Source organism: Rhagoletis zephyria, unplaced genomic scaffold (assembly GCF_001687245.7).
Source record: "Rhagoletis zephyria isolate East Lansing unplaced genomic scaffold, Rhagoletis_zephyria_1.1 Rzeph_scaffold_01318, whole genome shotgun sequence".
Taxonomy (NCBI): domain Eukaryota; kingdom Metazoa; phylum Arthropoda; class Insecta; order Diptera; family Tephritidae; genus Rhagoletis; species Rhagoletis zephyria.
In genome coordinates, this window is record NW_016158402.1 from 17,192 (window position 1) to 33,133 (window position 15,942).

The 15,942-nt window shown below is 35.5% G+C and overlaps 1 protein-coding gene and 1 non-coding gene across 2 annotated transcripts; both read right to left on the reverse strand.

Annotated features, from left to right (window-relative positions):
* Positions 1-2,845: 2,845 nt before the first annotated feature.
* TRNAH-GUG (transfer RNA histidin (anticodon GUG)) lies at positions 2,846-2,917 on the reverse strand. Its single transcript has one exon. It is a non-coding gene; the product is annotated as a tRNA-His (tRNA).
* A 1,987-nt stretch (positions 2,918-4,904) lies between these two features.
* LOC108363619 (integrin beta-PS-like) lies at positions 4,905-15,689 on the reverse strand. Its single transcript, XM_017617026.1, has 8 exons — positions 15,253-15,689; positions 12,835-13,063; positions 12,676-12,751; positions 12,409-12,579; positions 11,318-11,581; positions 5,768-6,504; positions 5,194-5,683; positions 4,905-5,066 (listed from the first exon to the last, which is right to left on the reverse strand). The coding sequence occupies exons 1-8, from the start codon at positions 15,623-15,625 to the stop codon at positions 4,989-4,991; spliced, it is 2,418 nt and encodes an 805-aa protein (XP_017472515.1). The 5' UTR covers positions 15,626-15,689; the 3' UTR covers positions 4,905-4,988.
* Between the last annotated feature and the right edge of the window lie 253 nt (positions 15,690-15,942).

Below are 15,942 nucleotides of genomic sequence, written 5' to 3' on the forward strand. Positions count from 1 at the left end.
TACTAAGTTGCATAATAAACATGTAAAAGCTTTTGTCAAAAAGTACAAATATGTTTTTGACTTTACCCACATACGTATGTATGTATGTATGTATGTACTTGTATAGATAGAGCAGGCTGCCATAACATATGCAAAGTAGTCAAATAGGAAACGGAAATGTGCAAACTCAACTCAAATAAGTAAGTATGTGCTTACAACCATATTCGCCATAATAATTACAATACCGAATGAGTTCCTTGTAAGCACTAATAGGGGTGATTTGTAGGAATTTATTTATATATGTATATATTTATATATGTATACTAATTCGAGAAATTTCGTATAAAATATCATTCTATCGTCCCAGTAAAATTTTTTCTTTTAAAACGCGATTTTTAAGGGTATTTTTTAACGCGATTAAGCACACGAACTTGAACTGAGCAGAAAATTTTGGGAAGTTACAAAATGTATTAAATCCAAGAGTTTAAGCCCTCCGAGAGACATGCCTGGAATAGTGGTTAATCGGAGATTTCATACCTCTGTTCGGCCACAAGATCAGCATCGGGCCAGGGCTGCCCGGCCTAGAGATCGATTCTTTATAGGGCATCTCAGAACTCTCATCAACACCTAGTAGACCGGTGTCCCTAAATAGGAAGACCAAGGATCAAGATGGCTTTCTAGGATAACTCTATACCCCCGCAGAAGCTTACAAGGGCGGACCTCCAAATGTGCGTTGTCTCATTTCCATTGGAGTGCATTCTGTCTAGGATTTCCACTACATCTCAGTATACAAACAGAAGGATGCGCAGTCCGTGCCTCAACTAAGCAAATTTCACCAAGTTACATCCATCTTTCTATTGGAGTTTTTGCTGCAGAATTTGTGAACTATTTTTTTAATTTTAGGCTAAACACCTTAGGTCTAGGATTTTCAGTTTGAGCTGGTCATATCTTATCTAAGCAATAAGATCAATTTAACAAAATAAATAAAAATAAAGTAGGAGAATGGGAGTAAACAAAAAATGTTTTTAAGTCACGCAATAATAAGCCACTATACAATTACAGCCATTCTTAAATATATGTAATAATAATAGAGTACTCATCCCACCCTCCCCACTAATAAATGCGACAGCACATTGTTATGGAACTGGCGCCCACGCCACTTATTTACTCCAACCTAGCGCAGTGCTGAATAAATTACAGAGATAATTGCCCTTTCGTATGTAAAAGATGACGAAAAAGCAAACCATAAAAAAAAACGCGAAAACAATGGGAATTGATGAGAAATTTGTATGACAGCAGTTGAACAAATGTCATGACGAGCTAAAGTTGATAAAAAAAAGATATATATGTTACACTGTGCGACAATTTTATAACAATTCAAACCAGCCCCGACTTTGCTAATATTTTCTGAATGTATAGGGATCCAGTAATAAAACGCTCGATGGCTTTGCAAAAGGTAGCTCGTATTTTTATTTTATGGCCTACTAAAGTTTTCATGTCCCGAAATAAGTAGTTTTCAAATAAGTGGAAAAAAGGGTTAAAATAATTATCTGAGCGAAATTAAAAAATAAGACATATATAGTAAAATTTCAATTTAAAATGAAGTTTAAATGAAGTTTTTTCCGAAGAATAATTTTCTAGAACATTTCAATCCGCTAACGACCTTCCAAATTTGCTTTTTGCGGGGTTTCTTGAAGTAAGGATCAAAACGACCATTTCAGGCGGGAGCTAGTGGGTTCAAATGTTCTATGAAAATATTGCCCTTGAAATTTTACTATATACATACGTCTTAACCTTTAATTTCGCTCAGATATTTATTTTACCCACTTTTTCGACTTTTTTGAAAACTACTTAGGCCGAGACATGAAAATTTTAGTAGGCCACAAAATAAAAATACGAGCTAACTTTTGCAAATCCATCGGGTATACTTTCAGAATAAATACGTTAACAAAGTCCGGGCTGGTTTCGACTGTCGCCAAGTGTTATTCATAGTTAAAGCGCGTAGTGAGCAATGGCATAATTAGCTTTAATCAGCGGCTAGTCAATGTATAGGTAATATAATTTACTTCAGAATTTATGCTTACATAAATTTGTGCTATTCGGGCACTTCATTTCTTTATTGCCAGTTTAAATTAAATGGGAAGTCACAAATAACTACCTACGTATTGTAGTAATGCATATTTACATACATACTTATGTAGATTATTAATCATACATACCCAGGAGAACTTGGAATCATTGCTCGATTACTCCAGAAGCACTCTCTCGCCTTCGATTTATCACCAAATGCAGTCTATCCTTTACGTTATTTTGAACACTAAACGAGGAAAGAGGAGGTGCCCACAGAAGTATCCGCTGCTGACAAAGCTCAGCTTATTTACCGATCCCCTATTGTTTTAAATAAGTATGTCACTTTTTTATGTTTTCTAATGTAAAAATATTTACTATGGTACTTTTGGATCTCCAGTTTTAAGAGAAGTCGTTTTTTGCTCTAAGGCGAGGAAAACAAAATTAGTATAAAGTCTAGAAATCTCTAAATTAAAATACCACTTTTTTATTACCAGTTTAAGGAGATTTGTATTCGCTATCCAAAAGTCTTTAGCTGCTCTACAATCTGGTTCTTCGGACCATCTTTCATTTGCCAATTAAATACAATGTAGTATGAACTAGGCCACAATTAAGAAGATACCCAGACGTATAAAGCAGAAAGGGATTTTTCTGTCCTTAACAATTCGAAGCAAAAGTTTAGCCAAATCAAAAGCCATCGTATATAGAAAAATATATAAAAATAAAATGTAAAAAATTACAAACAGAAAAAAAACGCTTCCGTCCGTGGCAATGCTCACACATAAATTGTTTTTCATATTGCCGTGACCAGGATTCGAACCTGGGTTACTACGGCCACAACGTAGGGTCCTAACCACTAGACGATCACGGCTACTGGAAGCTTACTATTGACTACAAACATTTGTTAATATGTTGTATGCAGACATGACTAAATATATGTATGAGTCAATGAAAACTGAATGGTGTACGCATATAACTCGGTTCAACATGTGCATATGTATGTATGTACATATTTAGGTATGTATTTCTACAGCTACAATGCAGAGCCATATAGTAGAAATATGAGCAACAGCACTTTATAGCCAACAAAAAAAAACGTTCAAAAATGTTTTATTAGAAAAGTGAAAGGCAGTGGGGCACACAGAAATACAAAAAAAAATAAGGCGTGATACACATTTACTTAATACGAATATGAAGCAAAATAACTACTGAGGTACAGTGCTACAGTGCTAAGTGAGGTATTGTGCTAAATACCTCAAAAAAACGAAATCGAAAAAGTATAAGTAGATACATATGTTTTGTAATGCGAGAAAAATCAATAAAAAGATTTAAATATTTTTTATCAACACAAAAAAATTCAAATCCAAAAAAAAACATTCAAATCTCAATTCAAAATTGCTGTATCACATCACATTTTCGAAATATCCTTAGTTAAAAGTGCGAAAAACTCTCCCTAAGCTGATTTCAAACGTCTTTTATAGCCATCATTACTTTATACTTTACCAAACATTAATTTTCCAATGGGTCTAAACAAAACACGTAAGTAGTAGGTTGTATGAGAATGAGCCAGGTGTGATCAGTGCGCAATTATTCAATAAATAAATATGCGTTGATTATCGAGTCAACAGCGGAAAATCGATTAAGTTTGACAAAATTGATTGTGGTGAATTACATAAATAAATTATGCACATTCGGGTAAATATGTTTGTTAGAGGTCCATAAACGATTGAAAGCATAATTACTTAAGTACCGAAAGCATAAGTTGCAGAATGAGAGAGCCGTTTTAGGTGCTTAGGCACAGCATACGTTTTTTTTACAATGGGTTAGAGTTTACGAAATAAAAGCAATTCTGTGTTATTATTAGAAGTCTCCTGAAGAAAGCATAGTTTTCGGTTCGAAAAATTCTGATCTTCAAGTATTTTATACCATTTACAAGAAAAATTTTGTTTTCCCATTTAAAATAAATGGAAAACTTTGAGCGCTTTAAACGACTTCTAAATATTTTTTGATTTCGATATAAAATAAAGGTATATTTTTTTGGTATAGAACTATCCTACAGGTGAAAGCATTAAAATTCTGACGTAACTTTTTTTTGGACCACCCTAATGTGCATATGGATATAATTGATTTGTAGTTCAATTTGAATTTTGCCAATACAGTATTGTTTATCACATATTGGTTTGCTTCGCATATTTATTTACGAATATGAAGCCGAACGAGAAAACAAACACAGAGACGAAAACGAAGACGACAAAGCAAAAACCACTTATTCATGAAAATTCAATTCGTAAGACGAATTCTCTACCTCATGTGGGGATAGGAGTGAAAAAAAAAATCAGGAAAAGTTAAAAAATAATTAAATAATTTCAACAGAAATCCCGCACTTCCAATTAAGCTGCCTTGCATAATGTTAGAAAAAAACATTAAAATATCTGTGGTCATATGGAATAGTAAACTGGGTCGGGAGGCTGGCTTGAATTTCTCAAATAGGCCACGGGCTAAAATCCATCGGACGATTTTAGTTTTCTTCAATCCACGCTGCACCGTTTTTTTTTCTCCAAAATTAGACCTGCTAGAAAATTTTTTAAAAGATTTTGAAATTAGCATAGAAAATGATGCTGGTTCCGTTTTCGGGACCCAAAACCTGTCAAAAATTTGTTGAAATAAAAAGAGTTTAAAAAATCCAGGCCAGGAATTTTTACAGTTAGCAGCTTTCTACGGTTCAGCTTAATACGATGTGGTAAGTTTAAAGAATCTTCGTGGTCCTTAAAATAAAAAAATAAAATCGGTAAACTTGCGACAGTAACTGGCACTCCTAGCTGAGGTTTGAGGCAGCATTTGTTATACAAAAAAAATTTGGCTTTTAATATCTCCAATAACTTTCTTTATTTCTTTTCCAAAGTAAACTTATAAATTTAAATAATACTTTGAATATTATATGCTTAGTTACTTCTTCTTGAAAAACGGAACATAGGATTTTTAAAAGTGGAAGTCGCCTGCCTGTAGAGTGGATTATTGTTCTGGAAATATAAACGAAATTCATACCATAAATGCGATAATAAATAGGATATTGAAATAAAGTCTCAAATCTAAATAGGAATCAAAATCACACAATCACAATTCGCATAGCAAAAATCAGCTTCTCACCGTTTTCCATTCGGCCAACAACTTTTCCTTCTCGAAGTGCATATATTCGCGATGATCCTGTATTCTCGTTATTAGTTTCCACAAAAGTAGCGTGGCCAAACCAATGCCCAAAATAGCACCGGCGCCACCACATAAAATTCTTAAAATAGCCACCTTCAACCAACAGTCAGGCTCTCTTTGTGCGCGCACTTCATCTGTGCCGTCGTCCATTTCTTTGAATATAAAAGTGAATTTACATTTATTAACATCATCGTAGGCGGTGCATTTCTTTTCGCCCTTAATCAGTTCATATTTTTCAATAGCGTCGTTGTCTAGCGCGGTCGTCTTCACACTCGTGCAGTTACCAAAACAGTCCTGCAAATTCTTAAACTTTCCCGATTTGTACATTTGGGATTGCACGCAATCTTTGAGTTTATCGCAACGATTGGAACATGTCGGGCACAACTCGCAGTACTGGCCCGAAAAGTAACCCTGTGGCGTGGATTGGCATCTGCAGTGGACAAATAAAAGTTAGTTTTTTTCCCCCTTTTAAAATTGAAGTTTCTTAATTCTTTCCAAATATAAAATTCCTTACTTGCATATGCCGCACTCACATGTTCCTTTGCCGGAACAAAGCTGGCCGCCACCAGCTGGTCTGCAGCTCTCTTTCGACAACTGACACTCGCAAGCAGCTCCCGCCCAACCCGTTTTACAAGCGCACTTTCCACATTCGCATGTGCCGTGCTCCGGACCAGAGCAAATTTTTTGTTCATGACGTTCACAAGAGAAATTGTCACATTGGCAATATTTTCCGGAAATAACTTCATTGGGATTGGCACGCTTATCGCATTGGCAAACGCCGCATGAGCACAGACCACGCCCACTACAGTCCACTTGCGTGGTATTATCGTGGCAGAAGTGATTATTTTCACTCTTCGACGGCATAGTGTCACTAAGGCATTGGCAATTGGTGCCAACAAACTTCTCGTCGCATTCACAAACGCCACAAACAAGACTGCCGCGCGCGTTACACTGCTCACTGAGTGTTTTTCGCTGCGCCTCGCACTCACAACCGCAAAGCATTTCGAGATCAATGATTAGGCTTTCATTTATACCGATCGGAGAGATTTGTATGACTTCTCGCCAATCGCGTGGATCAGATGGACATGAATTCAATTCGATATGAAGGGTAAATGTAATTTCATCGCCGACGCGTACATTGTCACATTTGGATGTTGGTATTTCGGGGCCATCTTTGCCACAAGCTGAATAGTAGCTAATCTTAACATGATGGGTGGCATTGTCTCGCATTTGTATAGTGGACGAAATTTTCTATAACGAATAGAAAAAAATATATTTCTCGCAATGATAAGGCCAATTTAAAAAAATCGGTGACGTTTTGAATTTCACGCGCAGTAATTTAAAATGAAATATATTATTTCTGTCCCTCCCCTTTGCGTGACATCAAGGCATACGCCACAAATTGGAGGGGAAGCTCGGCCAAACTCTAACATATATATAAGCGCCAATCTTTTATTATTATTATATTATTGCCGTCAATTGTCTTTGATTGACTTGTGTGAAATGTAAAAAATGTGAATTTCGTGTACCGATTAAGCATTATTTTTTTTAAGTAAAAAATCCTGTACCGAAACTAAGAAAAGGCTTGATCAATTTCAATGGTTAAAAGTGGTTTACTAAGTTCCATTGTGATCGTACCAGCACAAGTGACTCCGAACGTTCAAGTCAAATCCATGAAATGAAATTGAACGATCATAAATAGAACTAAAGTGTGTAAAGTGCCTCATGCTTTAAGCATTTTAACTGAGATGGTAGATTACATTTTTCATCAATATTTGGATATAACAAAGCCGTCCACGCGGTGGATGCCGCTATTTCTCACAGTCGATCATAAACGCAACCATGGGACCACTTCGAAGGCGTGTTTGGAGATGTACGGCTGCAATCCGAACGACTTTTTGTACCGTTTTGCTTACGTTAGCGAAATATGAATCCACCATGACACTCCAAAGACCAAGGAATAATCGAGAAGTGGACCAAAGCGGGTCTGTCAGCCAAAAAGGTTATAGCCAAAGTTTTTTGGAATGAACGCTATGACATTCACATCGATTACCTTGAAAAGGGCAAAACGATTACTAGCGAATATTATTCACGGGATTTTGGACAGATTCGATTTTGATTTGAACGGCCATATATGACCAAGAAGCTGCTGTCCTGTAAATCAATATTCACCAGATTTATTCCCCTGCGAAAGTTTTCTCTTTCCAAACCCAAAGAAATAGCTGGGCGGTAAGAGATTTGGGTCGAATGAAGAGGTTATCAGTGAACGCTTAACGCTAACGCTTATTTTGAAGGCAGTGACTCCCCTATTATTTGAAAGGAATTTAAAAAAATGGAAATTAAAACGCTTTTTAGCCGAAAATTATCACCTAATTCATAAAAAATAAATACCAGTCACTTTATAAAGCTCTTTAAATTTATTTTATTTTTTTATGAATAAGGCTACACCATACATACATACATATATCTGCTACTCAAATAAGCACTGGCTTGAGGAGCCTAATGGAGGATCCAAGAGGAGCTGAACAGCGGGAAGTACACAATGGAAGACCTTGCTGGGATACCTGGCCAGACGACGCGGAGTAGGCGAACTAGTCATAAGTTGGATCCACTTCGTGTCAACACCAGCAAGACAATTTTAGACTTGGGGTCTGAGGCCGGCCATGATACATTGGTTATACATGTTTTTCGTCAGACCGATATTCGCGTATTCTGCTGTGAATGTAAACTATAAACGTGGTCAAAGCGACGAATAGAGTTCTGGCCACAGAACGAAATTTTGAAGTTTGTCAGAGTATTTGTGTGTTAGAATTCATCACACTGACGACCAACTCTGTACATTTAGCTATACGGTATTCGCTAGATTGAGATAATAACTATTTTTGCGTGCTTTTCTTCTTTAATTTGTGGTGTGCGGCTTGATGTTGTCACGCAACTGGAGGATGCTACTATTTTGCACCGCCTCCGAACTTCAAATGGACCTTAACAGAAGCGTTTTCATGGCAGAATTACACTCGTAGGCTTGCCATTACAAGCTTAGGGGCGAACGCTGTTAAAAAAAAAACGTTTCCTAATTAAGATGTTGCTCGGGCCAGGGATCGAACGCAGGTCCTACAGAGTGGTCGTACCCATCTCTAACCACTTAGCCACAGCGACCGCCGCAAGCTTGAGATAGAAGTTCGAAANCTAATACAAAGCCTAATCGAACAGAAAGTAACAGAAATAAACAATAATCAAAACAAAACGCCAACCACAAAAGCAACAGACGGAACAAAGCGATATCACAGTGTGACGTACATTCCTAAGTTCTACCAACAACTTGACCACGAAATAAACACCAACAACCCTAATATAAGATTAGCATACCGAACCAACTACACACTTGGGCAATTCACAAGGTGTCGTATTTGTCGTGTTTGTCGTGCAGTCATGATATTTCATGACAGTTGTAAAAATGTTGTTATTGTTTTGTGAAGAAAAATAACACATGACGATACAACTCTGCAACCTATGTTTATTCGGTGTTATGTGAGGTTAAGTGCTGAGATATAATAAATAATCGTAACAGGTGTTCACAACCGTCGTGTTTTAACACAACTTTTGTTAGGAAAATATAACTTCACAACACCTTGTGAATTGCCCAACTATCTTCGATATTCACACAAACAAAAACACCGATCAAGCCCCACCAACAAAACAACGTGGTGTATGAAATCACATGTAAAGGCAGCGAAAACGAAAACTGCAACAAAGTTTACATAGGGACAACTAAGCGAGCATTAGGCGTTCGCCTTTCCGAGCACGAAGCCGACATAAACAAAAAGAAGAACAGCACAGCATTAGCACAACACGTACTTACCAGTGGCCATACGGCTGATCTAGCTAACGTTAAAATATTGGACAAGGAGAAGAGGGAACGGGCAAGATACACAATAGAGAGTTTACGTATACTACAGAAAAGGGAAAAAACAATCAACAAGAAGGAGGACACGGACGATATCGCGGCTGCTTACATGTTATGTTTGTAGCGAATAGTTTAGTTTAGTTTGACGAAATTACCACGGATGGATGGTAGCAATACTTTATGTTTTTCAATGTATTTAACGTTTTTCTGTGTTTTTTATATGTTTTATATGTTTTTCAATGTTTTTACATGTATGTGCATTGATGTGAAACCAACTTAACCTAAGTTTACATGTAAGTCATGCGGTAAAAAATAAGTTTAAAAACCTGTGATTGTGTTATTTTTGTTTACCAATCTTTAATTTTTATTTGTACAAAAAACTCATAATTTCTATTTAAATAATCTTGTTTTCCTCTGTTTTTTGTTGATATTTATAATAAAGAATCGCCTCTGATGATGCTAAGGTAGTTAGCGAAACGTTGGGCAAAGAAGTGGAGAAAAAAGTATTTTTTCTTGCACATGGAGAAGTAGATCAACCAGCCTACAACAATACCAACATATAACAAAAACTCGATCAAAAGCTTACAAATATAATATAAAAGTCTGGTAAGTTTGCAGGGCAATAATGAGATCAAATCTTCACCTATTTTTCCTTTTTCCCTAATTCTATTTCTAGATTTTAAGTACAACGGCCAACTCTGTGTATGCTTGAGTGCTTGGAAAATCCTTTTATGTTTCCGTTCTACCACAATTTCATTTCACGTCAATTGGATTTACGTACGAATAAAAATAGATATGTACTACAGATCTTAATCGTTTTAGTTCTCATCCATAGGAATATTTATGAATAGGAATATTCATGGCATTGGCGAAAGCTTGAGTCTATTTGATGAATTTGAAGTAGAATCTGAATTTGAGTAGATCTGCGAATTTACAGCTCTTGCGCATTGCAAACACTCTATCCGAGGGTTTATAGATAATCTCGACAGTTTTTGAACCAAGGAACCGGAAACGGAGAACCGGGTCCTTTAGAGAACTGACCGGTCCGGTTCTTACAAAACAATGGTTCTGGAAGACCCGAAATGTGATTCCAAAAGAACCGAAACGGTTCCGGAAGATCCGAAACTTGAATCCAAGAGAACCAAAACTCGATTCCGAAAGAATCGATACTCGATACCAAAAGAGCTGAAGAACTTTTCCGGAGGACCGAAACTCGATTTCAAAAGAACCGAAAAATGGTTCGGAAAGACCCGAAACTCGATCCTAAAAGAACCGAAACTCGATTACGAAAGAACTGAAACTCGATCTTAAAAGAACTGAAACTCGATTTCAGAACAACCGACAAATGGTTCCGAAAGAATCGGAAAACGATCTCAGAAAAACGTAAATAAATAAATAAAAAAAACTGCAAAACTATTCAAAATAACCGGAAAAGGATTTTACAGAACAGAAAATCGGCCGCGAAGCGCCCATTGCACTATCGGCAAAAAAATTATAGCTTTGCCATATGGTCTAAATATAAAAATATCAGCCCCGAATTCGGATAGGATACGTATTATATATTTTTGAGTTGACCTACCAAACTTTGTTCGATCCGAGGCACTATACCATATAGCCACCATATACCCGATCTGTTCGTGGTTTTTGATGTTATCGACTTGAAATTCGGTTTCTTTTCGTAATATGGGGTTCTGATTTGTTTCTTTGAGTTTAATGCCATACTTCGACAACATCGAAAACATCATGTTCCTAAATGGAAACATTTTTTATGAAACACAGGCATAGAAAACTCGTATTTAAATTTAATTAAATGTATTTCGTTTTTATAAATACAAATACCAATTAAGGAAGGGATGTAAGATGTTTACTTATTTTCTTTACTTTAAAAAAAATAAATAAATAATAAACCGAAATTGAATGTTTGTAAAAACTTTTCAAAATATTTTTTAAACTATTTCGATAGGATCTACTTCCGATACCACTTTTTTGAGAACCGAAACCGGTCTTTATTTACTCGAAACCGCACATCACTAATACGTAAATATAAAATAGATAATTTAAACGCAACAAAGCATAAAGTTTCTATAAGGTCAGCTACTATAGCTTTCTTAGCAATTTACTGTGAAGCCTAATACAAATTAGTAAAACATCCATACCTACCTTATATTCCTCGCGTACGAGATTCACAACATTCGACGAATCCGTTGTCAAAACTGCACAGGAAGATCCCTCAATATGATCGGATAGCCGCTTATATGTTTTAAAAACATCTTTAGTGACAGCAAATATGACATTTATAGAATTCTCTTTGACTTTATGCCTTATCGCTTCAACACCTGGATAATCCAATATCTCCGCATGTGTATAATAACCTTCACTGTTCAAATGGCACATTCCGTCATTTGGTACGATCAAGCCGGCAAGCTAAAGGAATTGTGATATGGATGTGTTATGTATGAGTGTGTGTGTGTGTTCGGTTGTGATATTAAAAACTATATGTAGTTTGTCCTAGACCACCCGTCTATTTCCTCTAAAATAAAGGAAAATGTTTTTTTATTCCATAAGCGTTAAAATACTAGTGACCTACCAAATCGAGGATGCTCTATTGGTGATATTATTGACTTCCGGTTCGGACCAGAAGTTCGATAAACTGACGGGTAGTAAATTTTTTTTAAAAAGGGTATACCACAGATTCGGATTCTGCGGACAAAAATACATAACGTTTGTTGAAAAATTTATTTCTGGACTTCCGATTAAAATAATGCACTTCCGGTCTGTTTAAACCACTCGAACCCGGTTGAAACCAGAAATCGGTAATACGACTAAAAGATAGACTACCCTCGACTTGTTAATTCATGTTTCGTTCGTTTTTTCCTTTTCCAATAAAAAGATTTTCACTCATTTAAAAAGACCACGACGAGTTGAAGTTCGAAGGTTTTTTTATTGATCGAAAAAGCACTTCGGGAGAAAAAATTTCAAGCAAAAGATACGTATTTTTATCCTCAGAATCCGAATCTGTAGTAAAAACATAATGTCGAATTTAAAAAAAAATTACTTCCGGTCAGTTTAACCCACTTCTGGTGGAACCCTAAGTCGGTAATAGCTCCAAAAGATGGAGAATCTCCGATTTTGTATGTCATTATTTGGCGTTTTTCAATCAAAAGTATTTCCCTCCATATTAGAGGGGGTGGTTGGGTGGTCTAGCACCTCTTGTATACTAAGCACCTAAATATGTATGAATACATTCTCACCTTACCGTCACCGGCGCTATGAAAAGAAGCATCCGTCGAGAAAACTAGCAAACGCCGCGCCTTTTCACGCCATCCTATTTCCTTGCGGCATATAACCGCTTGCATTATGGCATCCAGTCCACCCTCAGGATCATCATTGTTGCCATAAGTGGCAGCTTTTTTTACCTTATACTGTGAAAAAATCATACTCCATATAACTCCATAATTCCATAAAATTCCATAAAAGTATACTTTAAACGCATTCATTTATACATATTCTTTACTTACTGCAAATTCATTAGTATCCTTACTCAACGGCATAACATTGTGATAACTATAGGTAACGGATTTTTTTAATTTATCTCTAGATAAAGATTAGATTGGAATGTTACAGCAAAAAAATACAATTTTTGTTAAAAAGTCTATGTATGTGAGTATCATACTTACAGCGCGCTAGATACTTTAGTAAAAGGCATTCGAACTTTGTCGATAAACGAACCGAAGCCCAAGCGAAAGTTGCTGGTGATATTAACCATAGCCTCAGCTAAACTATCACCCAAAGCGGATAATTTGTCCTTGTCATCACCCATAGAATATGATAAGTCCATCAGATAGTAGAGATCAACAGGGTAATCAAGAGCACGTGAGTATGTCAATGGCATGGTGTGGATTTGATCTAAAAAAACATTATGAATAATTTTTGTGTTGCAAATTCTTTTTCTTATTTAGTTAGTTATATACTCGTGCATATGAACATTTATCCGTTGAAGTACTGAGAAAAGAGATTTTGATAACTATAACCAAACCATGTGTTGAGAGAAATATATTTAGTTGATATAACTTAAATCTTTTCTCAGTGTATTAATAAGTTTTCGAGCACTTCCACTGAGATGCTCTATTATTTAGTAGCAAAATCCACTAGAACTTACGACCTAATTATGTACTCTACGGGGAAGTAGCGTATCTGTTTTCATCTAAATCTTTCAATAAATTTATGCGAGTGAGAACTCAGTATTGATAACATTCGAAGAACTCCACAAGAGAATTCGGATGGCCACAAATAATTTGAGTTAGATGCTGGGAAAGAGGCACTCTTGGAGGATGATCCTCAAAAACTCAACAGAAACTCGCAGAAGCATTGAAACTATCCAAAATATTGTTGGAGCGATACAGTCTACTCTCTGAGTAAATATACGAATGACCATTCTGTGATATCGCGGATTTATCTTTGCACACATTTTTCATAAGTTGTATAGAGAACTTTAATAATAACTGTGCTGTAGATCACCCCAACCGGAAACCAGGAGATTTTGTTAAAAAAAAAAAAGAAAATAAACAGCACACATATTGTTCGCTACATAAATCGTCTGCTCGGATTATCGGTACCATTCTCAGTAAATCGAAAATTATTCATATGATTCATTTTTAATGTTTGCCAATATTCATAGTAGAGTGCAGGGTGTTCCTTACAGTAGTTTCTTTTTCAAAACTCAAAAGAATGAAAAAAAGAGTTAAACAGAGCAAACAGTGCCATTAATTATGGATCGCGTTTTCATTAATACAGTGATCGAAAAAATTATAGCCGCACTACATACTATGGATAAGTTTTAACCTATTATTTTTTTGTTATTTAATTTTAGTATTTTTGTATAAAAATATATTTTACTATTCTTTAAATAAACCCATGTAAGTCCGAGTTTCAAACTCTTTGCAATATTTGAGAACAATTCAAAAAATGCTCTAAAAATTTCGAGCTTTTAATTAGATTTCTTATACAAATTTTGAGTATGTAGTTTTGTAGTCCAGTGAATTATAGTAGAAAAGTGCAAGTTTCAATTAACTAAATATTACCGTTAATTTGTAAGCATTTGTTCAAACCATTTAACGCGTCAGCACCTGACAACGTCCACAGGGCCTTGTAGAGGCTTTCAGGGTCTATGGTTTATGTTTGTGCTTTTAAAATTTTTTTTCTCAGAAAATATGTTTGAAGAGGAGATACATTTTTAAAGCTACCTGAGAAAACGGCCCCTGCAAAGTGATTACTTACATACAGTCAGAGACAACAGCTAGCATACACCTCGTGCTAATACTGTGTTCCTAATAGCGGCCGCTCGGCAGGCAATGGCAAAAGCCACGAAAAACAGCATAAAAATGCATAAGAATTCAAACAATTTTCATCAAAATATCAAACTTTTTATTTATTTCAGAATGCCGTTTTGTACCCCATTAAGTTTTAGTATACCAAATATTTAGCTAAAAATGACTGTTGATTTTAATAATTTTTTTGACGACGGGATTATAACGGATGAACAATATTTAAATGCCCAATACCCTCCACAAAAACAAAAATTCTTTCTATTGGGCTACAAAACTGCATTCTCGACATTTCTCTCAAAATTCTAAATACAAATTTTGATGCAAATTTTTAGAATTTTTGTGAATTTTATATAAAGTACATATATACAGTCAGCGTAAAAAATGTGAATACCCAGACGTATTGGCGATTTTTTTATTTTATATTTTCCATACCAATTTTTTTTTTATTTTGTTATAAAAATATAATTCATTCCACAGCAGAAACCAGCAGAATTGATTCTTTCAATTTTATATAGAACTCGGGAAAATTCAAGAAATACCAAAAAATTTCCATCAAAATTGTCATCTTTTCAATTTGATTTCTTAGAAAAATTTTGAGGACGCAGTTTTTAGGCGCAACTTCCAAGTCTCTAAAAATTACCGTTGATTTTTAAAATTTTTTTTGTCAAAGGTGTTTCGCATTTTTCTTCCATATAACGCATGAACAAAGCTATTTTTTTTAACACCGATTCTCTTATCAATAAATTACTCATAAATTTTGCCACTTACTTGCGCGCAGCTGCAAACTGATATGTTGCGGTTTCAGTTGCACGATTTCTTGACTATCATATTTTACACTGTTTACACTTTTCGCAGTTTGAACGCTCTTACCACTTGTTAAAGGTCGATTACTTATAAACATAGAACTTTCTTGAGGATAAAAAACCGATTCGTTTGGGCAATTGGATTCCAATAAATGATCAAAACAACGATCTTGCGTATAGTTTGGTTGCTCGCACCAGGCGCAATTCGACATTTGTATGCACTCATGGCAACTGTTTTTGTTGTTGCAGGCATTTTGAGTTTCTACGCCAAGACTTTCTTTTAGTAATAAACAGATAAATAATGCCGAAAATTTTACGAAACGCTGATGTAAAATCATATTTAGAATTTTTATAACTTTACTTAGGCGGCTTCGGAAGTCTCAATTTGAAATGTTTCTCGAACCTTGTCCGCGAAGAGCCGGCAAGCAACTAATATTTTAATAAGTGATTTTAAGCTACATTAAATCTTAATATCTGATTCATGTTCGCGGATTTAGGTCTTTTTTTATTAATTTCAACCAAAAAATTCAATTCAAATAAAAACTTGCGCGCATACCTATATACATACATATATACTTATGTTCATAGTTGTTGCATACATGCATATGTGACCACAAGCTACTGATAAGCGTTCTTTTCAATTCGCAGAACTCCG